The sequence below is a fragment of the Lithobates pipiens genome, unplaced genomic scaffold (assembly GCF_037356315.1).
Source record: "Lithobates pipiens isolate NorthernLeopardFrog02 unplaced genomic scaffold, aLitPip1_a1.2 Scaffold_13, whole genome shotgun sequence".
NCBI lineage: Eukaryota > Metazoa > Chordata > Amphibia > Anura > Ranidae > Lithobates > Lithobates pipiens.
In genome coordinates this window covers 69,378,828-69,401,724 of record NW_027507718.1, presented here as the reverse complement: position 1 = coordinate 69,401,724, position 22,897 = coordinate 69,378,828, and the positions used below count along the sequence as shown (strand labels likewise).

At 46.1% G+C, this 22,897-nt stretch overlaps 1 protein-coding gene across 2 annotated transcripts in view; it reads left to right on the top strand.

Annotated features, from left to right (window-relative positions):
- RAD23B (RAD23 nucleotide excision repair protein B) overlaps nucleotides 1-22,897 on the top strand; it is a 91,377-nt gene that overhangs the window by 23,941 nt on the left and 44,539 nt on the right. For both annotated transcript variants that reach the window (XM_077475172.1, XM_077475173.1), the window contains exon 2: nucleotides 22,591-22,672. In XM_077475172.1, the coding sequence (XP_077331298.1) occupies nucleotides 22,591-22,672 (82 nt within the window). The remainder of the gene's footprint in view (nucleotides 1-22,590; nucleotides 22,673-22,897) is intronic.

Here is a 22,897-nt window from a genome sequence, read left to right as displayed (position 1 = left end):
TATTCTCGCCAATCTGGCATAAGTCAGGAATTCAGTCGCGGGCAAGGAAAATTGGGACTGAAGAGCGTTAAAGGACTTTACTTGCGAGCCGTCTATTAAATCATGTACATAAGATACACCATTATCTGACCAAGTTTTTAGGTTTAAGTCAGTAGTAAAAAGCGATAATGTCGACAAAGGGATGGGAATATTTCTATGTTTAATCGTCACATCTCTATTATACATAAGAGTTCCATGCCTGAATTGTTGCGGCTATCGTAGGATGTTGAAAATGTAATTTTAGGTCACCGATAGTTGTGGCGTAGATTAGTTCTTTTAGAGATCCTTGGGTTACTTGATTTTGTTCGCAGCTACACCAATGTTTTGTTTCAGAGGATTGGAACCAGAATCGAAGCTGATCGATAATGGCTGCAACGTGATAGTCTTTGAGGTTCGGTACGCCCATTCCCCCAGCCTTTGTGTGTTTAGTCACAGTGGAAAATTTGCACCTTGTTTTTTCCCTGCCCAAATAAAGTTGGCTAATTGGCCTTGCAGCCTGCGGTAGTAGGCTGAAGGCAACTGTATGGGAAGCGCCCTAAACAAATATAGCAGTTTAGGGAGTAAGAACATTTTATAAGCCGCTAATCTCCCTGACCAGGTTAAATAATATTTCCTTAGTCTATTTACCTCTTTTTCTAGTTCTCCTATCATGGGTTCAAAGTTAAGAGTGTATAGTTGAGATATGGATTTGGACACCTTGATTCCCAAATATTGTATTGCCCCTTCTGTCCAGGGATATGGCGTCTCACTTCGAATTTGCTCTTGGGTCATCATGTCTACTCCTAGATTCAGGACGTTGGACTTTGAAGCATTTATCTTATAATAGGAGATGTGGTTGAATTCGGTCAATATGTCGTGAATAGCATATAATGATCTTGCAGGATCTTCAACTGATAGAATCACATCATCTGCGAATAATGAGATCACATGTCTAGAGTCCCCAATCTGAATACCCTTTATTAGAGGGTGGGTCCGAATTCTCTCCGCCAGCGGCTCCATCAGTAAAGCAAAAATTAAGGGTGATAATGGACACCCCTGTCGTGTTCCATTTGTGATGCAAAATTGTTCCGAGAACATGCCTTCAGAAAAAACATGCGCTGATGGTTTCGAGTATAGAGCCGAAATGGCGGAGAGAACCCGGCCCTTAAATCCAAATTTCGAAAGGACCGCCGAGAGGTAACCCTAGTGGACACGATCGAAAGCTTTTTCGGCGTCCAGGGGCTGGAGCACAGCCGCACTCCCGCCCCCGGACGCCGAGTGGATCAGATTTAAAACCCTCCTTGTAGCGGTAGTGGTGAGAAATAGGTTTGAATGCCACCGTATTTTTAAGCAATATCGCCACACCTCTCTTTTTTTTCGAAGCATTGGCTAAATAGACGTGGGGGTATTGCTTGTGAGTTAGCATGGGATGAGTAGTGTCTTTGAGATGTGTCTCCTGTAAACAAAGGACGTCACATTTCAAGGAGTGCGCCGTCCTCCACAGCATATGCGCTTGCTAGGTGTGTTAAGGCCATTCACATTCAAACATGAAATTTTAAAAGACATTCTAGCTAATAAGGAGAGTCCCAGTTCTATACTACTAGATTAGTTACCGTACTTTACCGTGGGATATTCGCCCGTTTGGAAGTCCAAAAATTTCAACAAACCTATGCAGTTAAACAGTAGATCATAAAATACCAGAGAAGTGGAGATTTTTCAAAAACGGAGTCAAAAATGTCTGCTGGTGACAAATGTATTAGTGAATAACCTGGGGAGAAGTTACCGTATATACTCGAGTATAGGCCGACCCGAATATAAGCCGAGGCCCCCAATTTACCCCCAAAAAAACTGGCAAACTTATTGACTCGTGTATAAGCCGAGGGTGAGACATGCCTGTCCATCCCTGTGTGTGTGTCCATCCCTGTGTGTCCGTCCATCCCTGTGTGTGTGTGTGTGTCCATCCATCCATCCATCCCTGTGTGTGTGTGTCCATCCATCCATCCATCCCTGTGTGTGTGTGTCCATCCATCCATCCCTGTGTGTGTGTGTGTGTGTCCATCCATCCATCCATCCATCCCTGTGTGTGTGTGTCTCCATCCATCCATCCCTGTGTGTGTGTGTCCGTGTGTGTGTGTGTCCAGCCTACCTGTGTCCCGAGCCTCCGTCCCGTGCCTTGCCTCCTTGCCTCCGTCCCGTGCCGTGCCTTGCCTCCGTCCCGTGTCGTGTCGTGCCTTGCCTCCGTCCCGTCCCGTCCCGTGCCGTGCCTTGCCTTGCCTCCGTCCCGTGCCTTGCCAGGATCGCCTCGGCGGCCATTCTAAAATTCAAAAGCCCCGCCTCCGCCTGTGATAGGCGGAACACTGAATTTCCCAGCAGCCTGTGTTCCGCCTATCACCGATATCGTCTCATCCTCGTACTACGGACGAGGATGAGACGATGTCCGTGATAGGCGGAACACAGGCTGCTGGGAAATTCAGTGTTCCGCCTATCACAGGCGGAGAAGGAGGCGCGGCTTTCAAATTGTAGTATGTCCGCCGTCTGTCTGCTCGATACGCTGATCGAGCAGTCAGACGGCGATGACTCGAGTATAAGCCGAGGGGGGCACTTTCAGCCTCAAAAAAGAGGCTGAAAATCTCGGCTTATACTCGAGTATATACGGTAAATAAAAAGGGAAAAAAAATAAAGAAAACTGAACACCTACAAAACCAAAAGTCAAAAATTGAAGTCGCCAACAAAATCGCGAACTAAGGCACTATTTTAGTGCTTGGAAAGCACAATAAAAACGAACGATTCTTGCAGAATCTGAGCTTGTGTAAACAGCTGAAAAGTGGGGGTAGGTAATCAATTGGACGCCGGGCGAGACATCCAGAACTTGTGGAACTGTAGAAAATAAAGGGCATTGTAACAGTGCAAAGAAAGAGAATCTTAACTTATTTTTCTGATGATGGGGATCCCTGGTGGCTTCTAGGGCTTGCTTCGTCCGGGATGAGGATCCGCCATTTCTCCAGTAGACGTAGACCTTCCTCCAATGTGTTGACTCGATAATCCCGATCGTCTCTACGAATTACCGGAGTGGCAGGGTGGTTCCAACGATGGGGGATATTGTGATTTCTTAAAGGCTTCGTTATGGTCATCAGGTTACGTCTCCTTTTCATCGTATGAGCCGAAAGGTCTGGGAAGAAGGACAGGCCTTGTAAACATTCCGGGGGATCCTCCAAATGTCTGAAAGCTTGAAGCATCCGTTCTTTGACCCGGTAGAAATGTATCCTGGCTATTGCATCTCTGGGTAGCTTGGCAGGGATGTGCTGCGGTTTTGGGAGGCGATGAATCCGATCGATTATCAAATCTTCCAACGGTAGATCTGGCAGTAGTTCTGTTAAAACTTTGGTAAAATATGCCGTTAATTCTTGGGGTTGGACCGATTCAGGGATGCCTCTTATTTTAACGTTGTTTCTCCTGGATCGGTCTTCCAGGTCCGCCCCTTTATCTTTAAGCCAGGTGATATCGTCATCGTGGTCGTTGTGGGCATCCACCATGCTGTTGAATGTATCCGTGAATTCCCCCATTTTGTGCTCTATGTGTGTAACCCGGTCGCTGACCACCGTCACCGCCGATTTGCATTGGGACATCAAATGTAGCATGTCAGTGTGAATAGCACTTCTTAAGGATAGCAGCATGTCCTTCAACGTAGAGTCCATGACTGGCAGGTTGTTAGTAGGGAAGGACGCTATGGTGTCCTGAAATTCCAGCGTGTCATCCAGCGCTGCCTGGGCCTCCTTTTGTCCCCGTTCCGTAGCCTCGTCAGAGTCTGGGTCTAGATTTCACCGGGCTATTTGCACTAGAGGAGGGCCTGGAATTAACAGTCAGAGGTCTAGTCTGGCCCTTTTGTTTACGGTCACTACCTTTCTCTTCCTCAGCCCTGCTAGGCTGCATGTCTGAGGGGCCGCATGTATCGTCGGCGCCATCTTGGGTTAGAGAGCGGCCGGAGTGCGGATAAGTCTGTCATCTTACCGGGATGTTTCCCCGATTTCCTCCGCCGCGACATCCTCCGATGTTGTACGAGAGGGATGGCACCGAATGCAGTGTAGATATCTGCGCTATGTCGCTTTGTTTGCCGCTGGATGTCTCGGTCCGCCGGGAGCACTCTTCCTATGCGACCATGCTCCGCGCGCGCCGGCTCCGCCCCCCCGCAATTTTAGTTTTAGTCGTATTTAGTCAGCTAAAATTTGCAGTACCTTTTTTTTAGTCTACTAAAATATCCTACATTTTAATTGACTAAAATCTAATGCATTTAAGTTAAATTGTAATGCATTATTTAAGCATTTCATTTCTGTAGAATTTCCAAACTCTGTATATACTCCTGGAGTGAAAAAAAACAAACAAACATTTATTGTTATTAAAGCGGGATTCCACCCTAAAGTGGAACCTCCGCTGATCGGAACCCCCCTCCCCCCCCCCCCCCCTCCGGTGTCACAATTAACACCTTTCAGGGGGGAGGGGGGTGGAGATACCTGTCAAAGACAGGCATTTTCACCCACTTCCGGGCATAGACTCCCACGGGAGTCTACGCCATTTCCTGCCCTGCCGCGCTGTCTGCTGGGACACACACGGGTCCCAGTGACAGCGCGGAGATTTCCTATTGCGCGGCGCAACTCGCGCATGCGCAGTAGGGAACCGGGAAGTGAAGCCGATTCGCTTCACTTCTGATTCCCTCACCTAGAATGGCGGCGGCAGCAGCCGAGCGGTCGATCGGCCTCGGCTGCCGGCATCGCTGGAACCCGGGACAGGTGAGTGTCCATTTATTTAGTCAGCAGCTGTAGTATTTATAGCTGCTGGCTTTTAATATTTTTTGGGCGGAATCCCTCTTTAACTTGTGTTTTTTCAGCTTAATACATCCTAGGCATTAAGGTGAAAACTTCTGACACTGAAACTGAAACTGAAATTTCCCCATTTTACTCACGTGCTGGACCTCTGTGTTCTCATCTCTCGATTGGATAGATTAATAGCAGCGCAGCCATTGGTTCCTGCTGCTGTCAATCAAATCCAATGATGCCGGGGGGGGGGTGGACCAAGTCCGGCATTCTGTGTCTATGCATGCAAATGCTGGACTTGGGAGTACGCCTGCAAGGTAACCCCCGGGAGAATGCTTTTCCCAGGGGGTTTACCGATGCGGGGAGGAGCCGCGAGTGCCGCTGGGGGACCCCAGAAGATGATCGGGGCCACACTGAAAAACAATCTGCACAGTGGAGGGAAGTGATATGTATGTTTTAAAAAACAAAAAATAACTTTACAATCACTTTAAGGTTTGAACAAACTATACATTCTGGATGATCTAAGGAGGCCTGTATTGGTGCACACAGTGCTCAAGACAGTGGTCTGAGGAGGCCAGTAATGCTACACACTACTAAGCATGCTACAGTTTCTTCCTTGCTTGCTGGGAGGGGAAACACTCAATGGCTTTACAGACAGAGCTCCAAGGAAGGAGGAAGTTCACGTAGGTAAATGTCCCTCCCTCACATTTTTCTTCATTGACCAAAATGGAATTGACTTTCGTCATTGTTTTTGTCACTGGAAATATGCTGACGACGAAAATTATAATAAATGTTTTCGTCGACAAAACACTGACAGATTTTTTATTTATTTTTTTTGTAAGCCGTAACAACCAGCTCATAAGTACCTGGTGTTAGGGTGGCTGTTCCCTACTGAACTGGCCAAATTTTGATCCAATTAACCACTTGCTTAATGGGCACTTAAACACCCCTCCTGCCCAGACCAATTTTCAGCTTTCGGTGCTCTCACACTTTGACAATTACTCAGTCATGCAACACTGTACCCAAATTAATTTTTTGTCCTTTTTTTTCCCCCACAAATAGAGCTTTCTTTTGGTGGTATTTGATCACCTCTGGGGTTTTTATTTTTTGCGCTATAAATGAAAAAAAAACGCATATTTCTTTGTTTCTGTGACAGAATTATGCATAATTTATACTGCTAAATATCTTTGGTGAAAATAACCCAAATTAGTGGATATTATTTGGTCTTTGTGAAAGTTAGAGAGTCTACAAGCTGTGGTGCGAATCGCACAAAATTGATCACATCTGATGTACTGGTGGCCTATCTCGCTTCTTGTGACCCGAACAAGTCAGGAAAGTACAAATACCCCCCAAATGACCCCTTTTTGGAAAGTAGACATTCCAAGGTATTTAGTAAGAGGCATAGTGAGCTTTTTGATGTCATTTTTTTCCCACAATTCTTTGCAAAATTAAGATCTTTCATTTTTTTCCACAAAATTGTCATTGTAATAGGTTATTTCTCCAGTCATCTTCCAGGACGGCAGGCCTGAGAGATGACTGGTCCACCTGACAGGAAACACAATCAACAACAAGTTTAAAAGTCCCCACCCCTCCCTCAGACCCTCAGTTCTTGATTGTGTTTCCCACAGATGACAGCGAAACCAAGTTTCTCCTTTTATTTTTTTATGGAGAGGTCTGGGACCTCGCTTTTTCCTAGAGAGGATTATCCTTGTTTGTGGGGCTCAGCGGACAGGGTCTGCCTTTCTCCCTTGCAACCCCCAGAGACACCTGGGGGAGATAGTCCTCGCTTAAGGTCTCCTTTAGGAGCCCTGTTTGCAGCTTCGTGGGACAGGGGAGTTGTCCTAAACGTGCTGCTCCCCATTTGTGTTTGCCTACCTTGAGCGACTGTTCGTTGGTGGTAAGCTGCATTCCTCCAGTGCTGAACGCGGTGGCGTGCGTTCCAGCTCTACGGCGCAGGTCCGGAAGTCCGGATGCATCACTTCCGGCCATCGGATTTCTGGATGGAGGCTGGGAGGTCTGGACGCATTGGCGTGCGTTCCAACTGCACGGCGCAGGTCCGGAAGAGGCCGTACGTCACTTCCGGCCGACGGACCTCCTAAAGATGGCGCCGACCGGCGGGAATATTCAAACAGCAGAGGCTGCAGTGAAGCACCCCGGCTACTGTTTGTGAAAACGCCGTTTACCTTGCAGCACTTTCAAAGGCAAACAGGGGAACGCTCAGGACTGTGCCTTAACCCAGCGATTCTGCAGGGCAGCTAAAATCGTCATGGAACTGGAAGGTCCGTCTGAGCAGACAGCTATTGAGGTCGCCACAGGGGGTGAGTGATCCAGCTGTGTTTTGAGGGGCGGGGTACTCTGAGGTAGACTCCCCTTGGCCCTTTTAGACTTGAGTAGCTAATTGTTAAATTTCCTATTTTCCAGGGACTGAAGGCTCTGCCCAGGGGTCAGCCTGTAGGTCTATAGAAAAGGCTACTTCAAAGTCCAAACGCTGTGGTTATTGTAATGCTAAATTAGCACAGGACCACAGCAAACCTTTCTGCGATAGGTATATCTTTAAACTCGCAGGCAGGGAGACCGCTCAGGTCGTGAAGGAAGGTAGGGCTTTACAGTCTGAAATGTTAGCCACCCTTCAATCTTTTCAAACTACTCTAGTGAAGAGCAGGATGAGAGTCCCTCTGAGAGAGAGAGATTCCTCACCCACAAGAAAATTTTTCCACATCCTATACGGAGAGCCAGGGCCAGGCCTCCCTATTGTCTGAGTGGAGGAAGGTCAGGTCCCAGAAGTTACTTCTGGGGAGGATTCGGACCAGGATAGCCAGGGGGAGGCAAAACCTGGGGGTTTTTTGTTCCCAAGTGAGGACATGGAGGGTCTTTTAAAGGCCATTTACACCTCGGAGGATATCCAGGTCCCCTCTGCCCAAGTTTCAGCACAGGACAGGGTGTATAGGGGCCTAGGAAGGTTGCAGGCCAGAACCTTTCCCATCCACCAGTCTCTGAAGGAGATAGTCCTCAGAGAGTGGAAGGAACCTGAACGTAAGCTTCTCAGACTGTAAGCTTGGAAAAGAAGGTGTCCCTTTAAGTGTGAGGAGGAGGAAAGATTTAAAAAAAAAAAAAAAACCCTCGTTTGGATGCAGCCCTGGCACAGGTGTCCAAGAGGTCGGATTTATCCTTTGAAGATTCTGGAAATATCCAAGATCAGATGGATAAGAAATCTGAGACTTTACTAAAAGGGGCCTGGGAGGCGAATGCGGCAGCAATGGCGCCGGCCCTAGTTTCCGCCTGAGTAGCCAGAAATACAGACACCTGGCTTGGCAAATCAATAGATCACGTCTCCCGGGGTGAGGAGACTAAAGATATTTTAGAATCACTGGAGGTAATCAGTCGAGCGGTAGCGTATGTGGCAGATGCAGCGGTGGAGACTGTTAGGACCACAGCTAAGACAGCAGCACTCTTAAACTCCGCCAGGAGGGCCCTATGGGTAAAGACCTGAGATGGAGATTTCACTTCCAAATCCCGTTTGTGTGGCATTCCCTTTGAGGGTTCCCTGTTGTTTGGGTCAGGCTTGGATCAGGTTTTGTCCCGATCTACTGAAAAGGGAAAGAAGTTCCCGGTAAAACCCAAGAGGAAAAGGGGTAAGAAATTTTTTCGAGGCCCCCACTCAAGGACTCATCATAAAGGGAAAGTTGAACAAAGGAAGAGGTGGAAAAGGAAAGGATAAGAGTACAATTCTTTTTTCCAGTTCCGGAACCTCTCAGAAAGAGGGTAAATGCGCCACCATAGGAGTGGGCGCAAGACTCAGCAACTTCCTTCCCCATTGGAAAAGGATTACGCAGAGTCCATATATTTTAAATCTCTTAGAAGTAGGGTACAGACTGGAATTCCAAAGTCTTCCCCCACAGAATTTTCTAATTACCTTTCCTCCCAGGGACCCAGCCAGGGCAGCGGGTTTACTGGAAAATTTAAAGGAGCTGGCAGAGCAAGGAACCATTGCTCCACTACCAGCCAGTCAATTAGCCCAGGGTTTTTACTCACACGTATTTGTGGTTCCAAAACCCTCAGGCAGATTTCGTTTAATAATAAAACCGTTACTTACTTCAGAAGAGGTTCAGGGTGGAAAGTATTTACTCAGTAAGAAAACATCTTCAGGCAGGAGTTTTTATGGTCACTCTGGACCTGAATGATGCATATTTACATGTACCCTTTGCTCCCGAGTATCAGAGATGCCTACGTTTCGCAGTCCATATACAGCAGAGAGTAGAACACTGGCAGTTCAGAGCTCTTCCCTTTGGGCTGGCGGCAAGCCCAAGGTTATTCACAAAAGTGATGGCCAAGGCGTAGCATATCTACACCTACAGGGCATAAGGTTAATACCCTACCTAGACGACTTGCTGATCTACAGTGTGGATCAGAAGCAAGCAGTGATAGACAGAGACATTGTGTTAGAGGTTCTGCAAACCTTGGGCTGGTTGGTCAGCCGGGAGAAGTCCTTACTGACACCTTCTCAGTCCAAACTATACCTAGGCTACCTGTTAGATTCACAGGCACAGAGGGTGTTCTTACCAGCGGAAAAGGTAGTGAAGGTCCAGAATGCGGTTGTCACCCTTCTCGAAAGAAGAGAAGCCTCTCTGAGATATATAATGAGACTGCTGGGCCTCATGACGGCCTGCATACCGGCAGTAACCTGATTTGGTGAAAGGTCGCCCCTGGGCCCAGGTAAACCCATTAGTCTTGACCATGGACTCCAGCGCTTGGGGCTGGGGGGCTCATCTGGTAGACCAGTATGCCCAAGGGTCTTGGAACCACAGCCAAGCCAGGGAATCCTCCAATTTCAGGGAGCTCCTGGCTGTAGGCAAGGCCCTAGACTATTTCCAACAGTAGCTGCAGGACAGAGAGGTTCAGGTCCTCTCGGACAACCAGGTCACGGTGGCATACTTAAATCACCAAGGAGGAACAAGGTCTGGCAAACTGAGGGGGTTAGCGCAGCAAATCCTTGGGGAAGCAGAAAGGAAGGTCCTTTCACTGTCAGCGGTTCATATAAAAGGCTCACTCAATCTACAGGCAGATTTCTTAAGCAGACAGCCCATCCTTCAGGGGAATGGGGATTGAGCAAAGAAATCTTCTTCCTGGTTTGCAGACATTTCGGCAAGCCAGAAATAGATTTATTCGCTTCCCGGAGGAATGCGAAGGTCAGCAGATTTTTCTCCCTTTACAAGGATCAAGAAGCAAAAGGGATAGACGCTCTTGTACAGGTGTGGAATTTCAGGCTGGCTTATGCCTTTCCCCCACTGGTACTCCTTCCCAGAGTCCTACAGAAGTTAACCTACTCAAGGACAGACCTGGTGCTAATAGCACCCTGGTGGCCCAAGAGGGTTTGGTTTCCCTCCATTCAGAGTCTCTCGGTAGCTCCCCCGTTGCATCTGCCGGTGCAACGAGACCTGCTCAGTCAGGGTCCAGTCTTTCACCCCGACCCGGGACGTCTCTCTCTGACAGCATGGCTATTGAGAGGGAAATACTCCGTGACAGGGGCTGTTCGGAGAGAGTGATAGACACTCTTCTCCTCAGTAGGAAAGGCGTCACCAGAAAAATTTATGCAAAAGTCTGGAAAGTTTTCTCCCATTGGCTGCAGTCTAAGGAGGGGGTTCTCCAGATGATACCTACCATCCTAGACTTTCTTCAAGAGGGGGTGGACCAGGGTTTCAGTCAGCACCCTCAAAGTCCAGGTGGCAGCCCTGTCCGTGTTTTTTGATAGGAAGCTAGGACAGGAGCCGCTGATAAAAAGATTTTTGTTGGCCAGGGAAAGGGTAGTTCCAGTCAGGTCGGTCAGTTGCCCTCCATGGGACCTGTCCTTGGTATTAGATGCCCTAACAAGGGGGCCTTTTGAGCCAGTGGCTCAAATTTCTGTTAAACTTTTTTCATTTTAAGTTGGCCTTCCTTCTGGCTATCACTACGTCCAGAAGGGTGGGTGATATACAGGCCCTTTCGATTAAAGAGCTGTTTTTTTGCGCATCCTAGAGGATAGGGTAATCCTCACTCAGGATCCTCTTTATTGGCCAAAGGTGGCTTCACTATTTCACAGGACGCAGGAGATTATTCTCCCGTCTTTTTGCCAGAATCCCAAGAATAAGGAAGAGGAAAGGTTCCATTTCTTAGATGTCAGGCGTTGTCTCCTAGCCTATTTGGAAAGAGTGAAAGACTTTAGGAGATCCAGTCACTTATTGATCACCTTCTCAGGGCAGAGAAAGGGTCTACAAGCTTCTAAGACAACGATAGCTAGATGGGTTAGACAAACCATATCTATTGCTTATAGGCAGGCAGGTAAACCAGTACCAACCCGCCTTAAGGCGCATTCAACCAGATCCCTGGCGACCTCCTGGGCAGAGAGGGCAGGCGCCTCAATCGACCAGATCTGCAGAGCAGCAACATGGACGAGCCATAGAACTTTTCTGAGGCACTACAGAGTGGAGCTGTTGTCCCCTCAGGATTTGGCATTTGGCAGGAAGGTCCTACAAGCGGTTGTCCCGCCCTAAAAGTAGGCCTGAACTTCTTGCTTATCCTCTCAGGTGTGCCGTCCTGGAAGATGACTGGAGAAAATGACCAGTTACACTTACCGGTAACGTCTTTTCTAGGAAATCTTCCAGGACGGCAGGCCTACTCCCTACCCTTGTTTTATTGGTGTGGTATATTGATTCCTCACAGAATGTTCCCTCTGACACCGGTGTGGGATTTTCTTTACCATAACTGAGGGTCTGAGGGAGGGGTGGGGACTTTTAAACTTGTTGTTGATTGTGTTTCCTGTCAGGTGGACCAGTCATCTCTCAGGCCTGCCGTCCTGGAAGATTTCCTAGAAAAGACGTTACCGGTAAGTGTAACTGGTCATTTTCTCTCCCATGGCATGTGTATACCACAAATGACACCCCCAAAAAAATTCTACTACTCCTCCTGAGTATTACAATACCACATGTGTGGGACTTTTTCACAGCCTGGCCACATAGAGAGGCCCAACATGCAGGGAGCGCCGTCATGTTCTAGGAGCATAAATTACACATCTAACTTGTTGACTAACTATTACACTTTTGAAGGCCCTGGAGCACCAGGACAATGATGCGTGGCACTGATGCGTGGCACTGACGCAGGATGGCACTTTTTAAAATTTTTTTTTACACTTCCGGCCGCTGCAGCCGTTCATCTCTCCCCTTTCACACGCTGTCTGTGTGAGGAGGGAGAGCGGCGCTGAGAGATGATCTCATATGTTTACATATGAGATCATCTCACATTGGAGACGCCGATCGCGCTGTAAACGGCCGCTGTGATTGGCCGTTTACAGCGATCTGTGTTTGCCTGTCTCTGGGGGACACGGCAAACACAGAACTTCCCCGATGCGCACCCGCGGCGGCGCGCATTGCGGAAGTAAACAGGACGTCCAGGAACGGCCTCCCGGACGAAAGCGCCCGCTCTACGCCTGTCGTTCGGCTATAGGGCGGGCGGGAAGAGGTTAAGGCAGGGCAGGCTGGTTGTACAGGAGTTGATCTACTGAGCAACTTCTGTACAACCACCCAGTTGATCAGTGGCCGCCAGCTATAGCCTACAGCACTGATCAGTGTATTGTGATGGTAGGGAAGTCTCCCCTGCTGTCGGAATCTAAAAGCTCAGCAGTAAGAATTCCGTTTTTTTTTTTTATTTGCGCAACTCACTGGCTGAATTGGAAAAAATAAAGACTAATGTGTGGAATGCCCTAGATGGAGTAATGACATTACCCCATACTTGAGGGGTATCAAACTCAGCAGTATAGTTTCTCTCAAAGGGCTGGTTGTATCTTGGGCGTGTTGCGCACTAGGTTCAGGGTATAAGTGTGCATCCCCCCCCAAACTTCTTTGTGCCTCTGTCCTATCTGGCCCAACTCTTACCTCCCTCTGTAGGCGGCTCTGCCTTGCCTTTCGGGGAGATCGTTCTCTCTGATTCTGGCAATCTGTCCCCGCTGTGAACGTGTGCAATGATCTGTTATTTCCTAAGCTGCTGAGAGCAAAGTTGTCCCTTGTAAAGCGTTCCTGGTTTCCATGCCTAGGCAAATTTTGTCATACATCCCAGGAGTCTTCAGAATAGGAGAGGGTTTTCTAGGCTAAGCACAATCCCCTGCCTGTGTGCCTGAGCCAAGGGCAGATGGATTCCAGGAAGTAAATGCTACATGAAGCATTGCCCTTACTCAAGATGACCAGGACCAGGATTGCTAGGGAGGTGTTTTCAAAGTGATTTCTCAGCAAAATAAAGCATGGGGTTATGGACGGGTGAGTTTGCTTTAAATATTAAAAATTAAATAGTGTTTTTGGTTTGTGGTGCTCAGGTGCAGCGAAGATCCGCTTTACGGTCTCTTGCACAGGGACATCATTATTTACTAATGTTTACCCAGGAACTTGATGGAAAGTCCCTGATTTAAAAAAACTGTGTGTAAAGACCTACCTAATGAGTATAGAAGAAATAGTTTTTCATTGCCAGTTTTGTAATATGCTCAACCCCACTTGAGTAAACACACGTATGCAAGTAAATTACTGCACTTAAATGTGAATTTTTCCATTTTTGTTTTATGGCCTTGTAAGGAACGCTCTATTACTGTCTGCTCCATAGACAACAATAGGGATGCGGTGGTTGACCTCTGAGCACGGAGTTTGAAACGACCTGTCACTTCATGAGACGCTGGAGACGGTTTCACTTCATTGCTGCACTGGACTTTCCAAATAAGTTTTTACTGTTTCACTAGCCTTTCTTTTTGGAGATATTGAAGTTTGCCTTGAAATGTCTCTTGAATAAAAGCTATATCAACACGTAAATATTTCAGATCATGTAGTAGCATACGTTGTTTCACGGGTACCGTATATACTCGAGTATAAGCCGAGATTTTCAGCCTCTTTTTTGAGGCTGAAAGTGCCCCCCTCGGCTTATACTCGAGTCATCGCTGTCTGCCTGCTCGATCAGCGTGTCGAGCAGACAGACAGCGGACATTCTAAAATTCAAAAGCTGCGCCTCCGCCTCCGCCTTCGCCTGTGATAGGCGGAACACTGAATTTCCCAGCAGTCAGTGTTCCGCCTATCACGGACATCCGCTCATCCTCGTACTACGGACGAGGATGAGACGATGTCCGTGATAGGCGGAACACAGGCTGCTGGGAAATTCAGTGTTCCGCCTATCACAGGCGAAGGCGGAGGCGCGGCTTTTGAATTTTAGAATGGCCGCCGAGGCGCCGACGAAGAGCGGCGATCCTGGCAAGGCACGGGACGGAGGCACGGGACGGGACGGAGGCAAGGCACAACACGGGACGGAGGCAAGGAGGCAAGGCACGGCACGGGACGGAGGCAAGGAGGCACGGGACGGAGGCAAGGCACGGGACGGAGGCTCGGGACACAGGCTCGGGACACAGGTAGGCTGGACACACACACACACACACACACACACACACACACACACACACACACACACACACACGGATGGATGGAGACACACACACACACAGGGATGGATGGAGACACACACACACACAGGGATGGATGGAGACACACACACACACAGGGATGGATGGATGGAGACACACACACACAGGGATGGATGGATGGAGACACACACACACAGGGATGGATGGAGACACACACACACAGGGATGGATGGATGGATGGAGACACACACACACAGGGATGGATGGATGGATGGACACACACACACAGGGATGGATGGATGGATGGACACACACACACACAGGGATGGACACACACACACACAGGGATGGACGGACACACACACAGGGATGGACGGACACACACACAGGGATGGACGGACACACACACAGGGATGGACGGACACACACACAGGGATGGACGGACACACACACAGGGATGGACAGGCATGTCTCACCCTCGGCTTATACACGAGTCAATAAGTTTGCCAGTTTTTTTGGGGGTAAATTGGGGGCCTCGGCTTATATTCGGGTCGGCCTATACTCGAGTATATACGGTATGTTAAGACCCTTGGCATTCAGAGACATCACTACTATACTATCTAGCGCCATTTTAGGAATAAGGGGAGGGGGGGATTAGGGGGCAAGGATGGAAGGGGGAGAAATCACTCCTCTTCTCCACTAATTACCCTCAGGAAAGCACCTTCTTCTGGCCTTACTGGACCATATAGGCGCAGGCCTAACTGCGAGCGTGGTCTGAGATGTCCGAGCTGTGGGGCTCTCTACTTTTGCCCTCCAGCAAAAATGAAAAATGAATATCTTTTACCAGTTTAACACAACATTTCAACATCATTGTTGCCCTTATTTCATTGATATCTATTTTATTTACAATAGGTGAGGAAAAATGTAAAGGAAAAAATGGAAGTTGTGGAGATAGGAGGAGAGGAAGAAGCAAACTGAATTCAATAAAATATGTAGTTTAACATATGAGCTTCAAAATACCTCTAAATAAACTTCTTCCACTTCCTTTATTTCTCCTTCTTTGGTCTACCAATGGGGTTTCCTCATATCTTTATCTCTACTCAAAGTGGTTGTAAACCCTTACAAACCACTTTGACCTACAGGTAAGCCTAGATTAAGGCTTACCTGTAGGTCCAAGAAATATCTCCCAAACCTATACGGTTTAGGAGATGAGATATTTGCCCGAAGACGGGCACCGCTATAAGTGGGGGGTATACAGGGATGATGCCCGCACCTGCAGGCATCATCCCGGTACCGCTTTGTTCAGCGGGCGATTGGCTATCCAGCCATAACAACTGATGCGGCTAAAAGCCGCTCGGCTGTTATGCCGGAGGAGCGGGAGGGGACGTCCCCCCCCCTCCCGGTGCTCCCGCTCGATCGGGAGCACCGATTCCTTGTGCGATGCCGCTGGGGAGGAACTGGAACGAAGCCGTAATCGGCTTCGTTCCAGTCTCCTCATAGTAAACACGGAAGCGACGTCATGACGTCACTTCCCGTTTACTCGGCTGCCAATGGCGCCGGTTTTATAAAAAATATCCGGTATTCAGAATCGCCGTTTTCGGCGATCTGAATACACTGAAGTGTAAAGGAGGGGTGGGGGGTCTTTTAGACCCCCGATCCCTCCATAAAGAGTACCTGTCACCGCCTATTACTGTCACAAGGGATGTTTACATTCCTTGTGACAGCAATAAAAGTGATCAAATTATTATTTTTTTTTAAGCAATTTAGTCATTTTAAAATAAAATAAATAAAACATTTTTTTTAAAGCGCCCGCCGTCCCCGCGAGCTCGCAAAGCAAAGAAAACGCATACGGAAGTCGCGCCCGCGTATGTAAACGGTGTTCACATCACACATGTGAGGTATCGCCGCGATCGTCAGAGCGAGAGCAATAATTCTTGCAGTAGACCTCCTCTGTAACGCTAACCTGGTAACCGTAAAAAATGTTTAAAGCGTTGCCTATTGAGCTTTTTAGGTACCGTACTTTGTCGTCAATCCACAAGTGTGTGCAGATATAAAATGTGACATGTTTGGTATCTATTTACTCGGCGTAACATTATCTTTCACATTATGCAAAAAAAAGGGATAATTTTACTGTTGTGTTTTTTTTAATTCATGAAAGTGTCCCTTTTCCCAAAAAGTTGCATTTAAAACACTGCTGGGCAAATACCGTGTGACATAAAATATTGCAACAATCGCTGTTTTATTCTCTAGAGCAGGGGTCATCAACCCCCGGGCCGCGGCCCAAAGCCGGGCCGTACCGCCTCTCTAGGTGGGCCGCAGCTCCAAGGACACTGTCAGGTCCGAGATCATCAACCCCCGTGCCGCGGCCGGCTAAGGTCAGCTTCGCAGCTGACGGAGAAAACTGTCAGCGATGCGGCCGAACAAGCAGAGACATGACCTCATCCCTCTGCGCTACGCACAGGCGCGCCGCTGTCCCGCCCTACCATAAGCTGGCTACACAGAGAAGCGCCGGCTAATGAGAGAGAGAGTGTGACCTCATCTCTCCCCGCCCACCCTCACTGAACTTACTTTCCCGCAGTCTCCAACGGCTCCTCCCCTCACTCCCATGCTGGAACAGTAAGTACAGTGCACTCTGCACTCCTAATATTTTTATAATGGGAAATTAATATTATTTCTGCAATGGGACATTAAATATTTTTTCTGCAATGGGACATTAAATATTATTTCTGCAATGGGACATTTAACATTATTTCTGCAATGGGACATTTAACATTATTTCTGCAATGGGACATCAAATATTATTTCTGCAATGGGACATCAAATATTATTTATGCAATGGGACATTAAATATTATTTCTGCAATGGGACATTTATTATTATTCATGCAATGGGACATTAAATATTATTTCTGCAATGGGACATTTAATATTATTTCTGCAACGGGACATCTAATATTATTGCTGCAATGGGACATTAAATATTATTTCTGCAATGGGACATTTAACATTATTTCTGCAATGGGACATCAAATATTATTTCTGCAATGGGACATCAAATATTATTTATGCAATGGGACATTAAATATTATTTCTGCAATGGGACATCAAATATTATTTATGCAATGGGACATCAAATATTATTTATGCAATGGGACATCAAATATTATTTATGCAATGGGACATTAAATATTATTTCTGCAATGGGACATTATTATTCATGCAATGGGACATTAAATATTATTTATGCAATGGTATCAGGATGATTGAACCGATAACGCACCACATCGCGATTCCCCCCCCCCATCGGGCCTTGGAAAAATATTCTTCCACAAAACCGGTCCTTGGTGCCAAAAAGGTTGGGGACCACTGCTCTAGAGTCTCTGTTAAAAAAATATATATATATAATGTTTGGGGGTTCCAAGTAATTTTCTAGCAAAAAATATATGCATTTTAACTTGTAAACACCAAATGCCAAAAATAGGCTTAGTCATGAAAGGGTTAAAGACCCAACCTCTCTGCCCTATATATCTACTTCCATATACATGTGAGATTATCCTAGGGGAGGGTAAAAAAAAAAAAAAAGAACTTTTATAATAGAAAAAAAAACAAATAGGGGGAGGTTTGTAGTGAACTACAACTACTCCCTTAACCCCATGTGTCGTATTGTATCTTATTTTGTGCTATAAGTATAGAGGGACATTTTATCTATGTGATATTTTCACCACATTATCCTACCACCTGTCTTAGGGGGAAACCTTAAATCTCTGCATTTTACTTTATCACTTTATGTCACTTATGATTATATGAGTAAACAGAAAAAAAATAAAATGTAATTCCTTGCCACATTAAACCACTAAGTGATAATAGTCTTATAAATGTAATCTTCTCACACCATGAAAAATAAAACCCTATCCCCAATCTGACCAAAAACAAACCTTAGGCCTCATGCACATGGACGTTTTTACAGCCACTTTTTTGAGCTTTTTTTGCAGCTTAAAAACGGCTGTCCATGTTAGTCTATGGCTTCATGCCCACCTAGGCGTTTTTGAGCTGCAAATGGCATAGGCGTTTTTAAGCTGTAAAAAAAACCCAGGACCAGTGCGTTCCGTGGCGTGGAGCTAGAGCTGTAAAAACGCGAATCGCGGGAAACCGCGCATAAACGCGCAACATATTTTCTTTGTTTTCTGAGTGCTATAGCCAAGAGATGTGTTTCTTAAAAAAACTCTCCTTAACGCTAACGCTAAAAAACGCGCAAAAACGCCAATGCAAAACGCGGTAAAAATCACATTTTTAACAACAATTTTTCCAGGCATCGGTGCTAGCTTTGCAGCCAGTTTTTTAAAACGTCCGTGTGCATGAGCACTAAAAAAATGGGGGGGGGGGGGGGGGGGGAACGAAAACACACACCGCAATCCTAATACCTCCCCTCCCCCCATTTCCAATCCCACTTTTGTTCTGTTTGAGTACTTGTGGGTCTCACAATCAGCGGAGAAAAAGGGAAGTAGTGAAACCAATCCTAATGAGATCTGGTAATCTGGTATCTTGTTCCCCTGTTGATAAAAAAAAAAAAGAGACCCTTTTAACAAAAAAAAGGGGGGGGGGGGGGGATAAAACTTTTGTTAAAAAAATATATAAATGTATAAATCTTCCCCCCCCCCTTCCTCCATTTCTATGGTTTCCTCACAGTCCTTCCATATTCTTCTTCCATTTTTAGCTTTCTGCCAGAGTCTCTTGTTTTCTTTGCTCTTTTAATCCTTGAGATTCTGGGTCTAGCCCCCTTAGTTCAGTAGGCCTTTGCCGTATTTGTCCCGGGATTGCTTTTAGCCAATTGGGAATGGGAATCGCCTCTGTCTCAAAAGGAAAACAGTCCAGGTGACTGTTGGGCTAGACAAGAAAAAAGATGAGGGGCCTTTCCTCATGGTTAACAAGATGGGGTACCCCCACCAATATGTCCCCCCAGTTACCTAATCTTGTCTAATAGTGGACCTAACAACGATCTCCTTTGCAAAGTATTCCTTGATATATCTGCTAATATTATTTTTATGTAGGAGATCCATTGAAAATAACCTCTCCCATCTCCCACGCCTTACGAAGAATAATCTCTTTATAGCGAAGCATACAATGTCTCTAGGTCTTTTTAAATCTGTGGAATGGGGACCCAGCGCTCTATGAACCCTCTCAAACTTGAGATCCTGGGGGGCCACCGATAGCGCCATTTGCTGGCATATTTTTAATACTATGGATTGTAATGTCTCCTCACCTTTATTTTCCGGGGACCCCCCCTCAGCTGTAGATTGTTACGACGGCTCCGGTCCTCAAGCTGTTCCAGGTGCAGCTGTAATGCAAGAGCCTGTACAGCTTGCTGTTCCTGTCTGCTCCAGATGAGCCACACTCCTTTCCAACAGGGCTGATGCTGTTTCTCTAGTAGAGACCCTTTCCGCCAATGATTGTACCTCTACCTGGATAGCTTGAAAGTATTTACTATGCGTCTCCTCCACGCGCAGGATCAGCGTCTCCATATCAGCATGGATAGGTAATGCCTGAAGGAACGCTTTAAGGGCCTTGATTTCTCCCTCCACAGTAGGTAACAGTACATCAACTTGCTGTCTTTGCTCCTGTGTAGTCTGCTGTATGGTAGAAGCACAGAGTTTCTGTAGCCACTACAGGAGCCACTTGTAAAGCTGCCATTGCAGCTTCCCAATAGGAGGCAGACTGAGCCCTGTTGTGCGGTTCCATAGGCTAGTGGAACTTGTGCATGAAAAGTATCTCTAGCTGAAGTGTCGCTGCTGTGCGTTTTTTTTTTTTTTTTTTTCCCTTCCCCCTTCTTGCGGTACTCATACCAGGAGGGCTGTTTTTTTACCGGCTAGTTTGTTGGAGGGCATCAGGAGCTCTGATGGCACGTATCCTCAGTCCTCCATCTTTTTATTTTTATTTTTTATTTTTATTTTTTGCATTATATAAGTTGGGTATACTGATTGTTCGTGACAGCAGCCATCTCACCACAGCGCAGAGACATTTTTTGATTTTCTAGTCGTTAATGAGGACAAATTGTTTTTCAACCACAGTGATGGGAAAATTCAAAGGAGCAGAATAGTAGACTTCTCTTGATTTGAATTTTGGGACAGTGTATGTGGTTTTCATTCAAAAATTACATTCAATTTAAAATGTTAAGCAAGTGAACTTCTGAAACAATATTCGTCCATTCATCGAATGTACAAAGAATTTTCGTATGCTTATTCTCCACACAAAGGTTTTAAGCACCTGTCATGATGTGGTTAAAAAAAACTTTCGCCCTTTCTAGTGCAAAAACGGCAAATAATCACTACTATAAGGGGTTAAAGTGTCTGTAAAGGGTGAAGGATTATTTTTTTTATTTCTTTAAACCTTAATGCGTAGCAGCCCCCCCTAACACTTACCTGAGCCTGATCTTTCAGCAATATGCATGAGCCTCAGCAAGAGCCAATGAGAAGAGAAAGGGACGACCGCACCTTGGCTGTATGTATGATTGGGTACACAGGGCAGTGACGCGGGAACCCCCACTGCAAGCTGCTTGCTCTGGAGGCATGTGGCAGAAGTGAGGGGACAGGAGCACTGGTGAGGGACCCCCAGAAGAGGAAAATCATGGCTGCTCTGTGCAAAACTACTGCACGGAGCAGGTAAGCATGACATGTTTGTTTTGAAAAAATTTCCAATATTCCCAGAAGTAGGATATACAGGGTATTTTAACTGGGAGTCAGGCATAAAGCTGCATGAAGCGTGGTGGAGAAATATAAATATTTTATATTAAAGTACTGAAGGCTGAGACTTTATTTTTTATTTTTTTCCTTTGAATGGATATAATCATTTTTAAATATAATGCACAATACTGGTTAACTTTTACTTTAAATGTAATACTAATGCCTTAACCACTTCCCACCCGGCCAATGCACATATACGGCCGGGTGGGAGCCGTCTACTTCTGATAGGACGTTCAGGAACGTCCTTCAGAAGGAGCGGGATTGCGCGTGCCCGCGCAGCGGCGCGATCCCAATGTGCTCCTGTCACCCGGACACGGCGCATCTCAGATCGGCAGGAGGGCTCTGTGATTGGCCCTCCTGATCACATGACGGCCGTGTCCAATCACTGCCGTCATGTGATATAAACAAACAGCCAGTTGCTAGGCAATCGGCTCCTCCTCTCCTCACACAGAAGTCATCGCTGAGGAGAGCAGATCGCTGCAGCCGGCTGATGATCAGTGAGTATGAGCTGTTTTTTAAAGGTTTTTACTCTCTGATCACCAGCATAGTGTAAACACACAACACACCACACAGTATAAACACAATGTCCCCACACATGTCCCCAAATAATAAAAACACATGTCCCTAATAATAAAAACGTGTCCCCCACATATCTCCCACTAAAATCACATGTCCGAATGATTATCTGCACACATATGTACGTGATCACCTGCACACATATGTACATGATCATTTGCGTACATATGTCCGTGATTACACAAACCAATTATTATACACTCAACGGATTTTTTTTTACCAAAAACATGTAGCAGAATACATTTTGGCTTAAATTTATGACAAAATTCGATTTTATTGGATTTCTTTTAAAATAGAAAAAAGAAAATATTGTGTTTTTTCCAAATTTCCGCTTTTTTTGCGCTAAGATTGCAAAAAATAAAAAACGGAGTCGTGAATAAATACCACCAAAATAAAGCTCTATTTGTGCGAACAAAATGATAAAAATGTCATTTGGGTACAGTGTAGCATGGCCGCGCAATTGTCACTGAAAGCGCTAGAGCGATGAAAGCTGAAAATTGGTCTGGGAAGGAAGGGGGCGAAAGTGCCCTGTATTGAAGTGGTTAAGCATCGTATGCATGATGAGAAAACCATATGAAAAATGCCTGGTATTGAAGTGGTTAATTAGTACAGTTTTCATCCAAAAGTACAGTACATCTCTTCCTTCCTTTCCACTCAGATCTCAGGTTACACTCAGCTCCATGCTTTATGCTGTGCAGTGTGACATCAGATACCTGCCTGCTGGGGTTGAAAAATCTCAGCTCCAGCTCAACCACCTTTCAAGAAAAACTAGCATTAACTATTCAATGTTTCTTGATAGCTCAATATAGCAACCCTGGAACCCCCATCTCTTATATTTCTATCCATGCAGGTTGTGTATGATGGTAAGCACTTCATAGCTGCACCTATCACCGGATGTACTAAGGTTTTTTCATATGTTAATTCGTTTTTATGTATTTTATGTATTTGAATGTATTTTATGTATTTGAAAATTTATGAAGAATTGTTTGGCAGCATTTACAACAGCATTCTTTTTGTGGTTTGTTTGACAGGTCAAAGCTTTAAAAGAGAAAATTGAACTTGAGAAGGGGAAAGATCAGTTTCCAGTTGCTGGCCAAAAATTAATTTATGCAGGTAATTCATGGGCTTTTTATTAACAAAATGGCTATATAGAATCCTCAACCTCTGTTGTGCATTTAGCAGAGCTCTTGGACATGTATGTATGTGTATGTTTCTATATCTCTTATATTCACCGACCGTCACAGCTCCTCTCTGTAACTAAATGGGTTCTATAGCCTGCCATTAGGAGAAACTAGGCAAAATTGTTACACAATACACAGAACTTTAATCCCGCCCCAG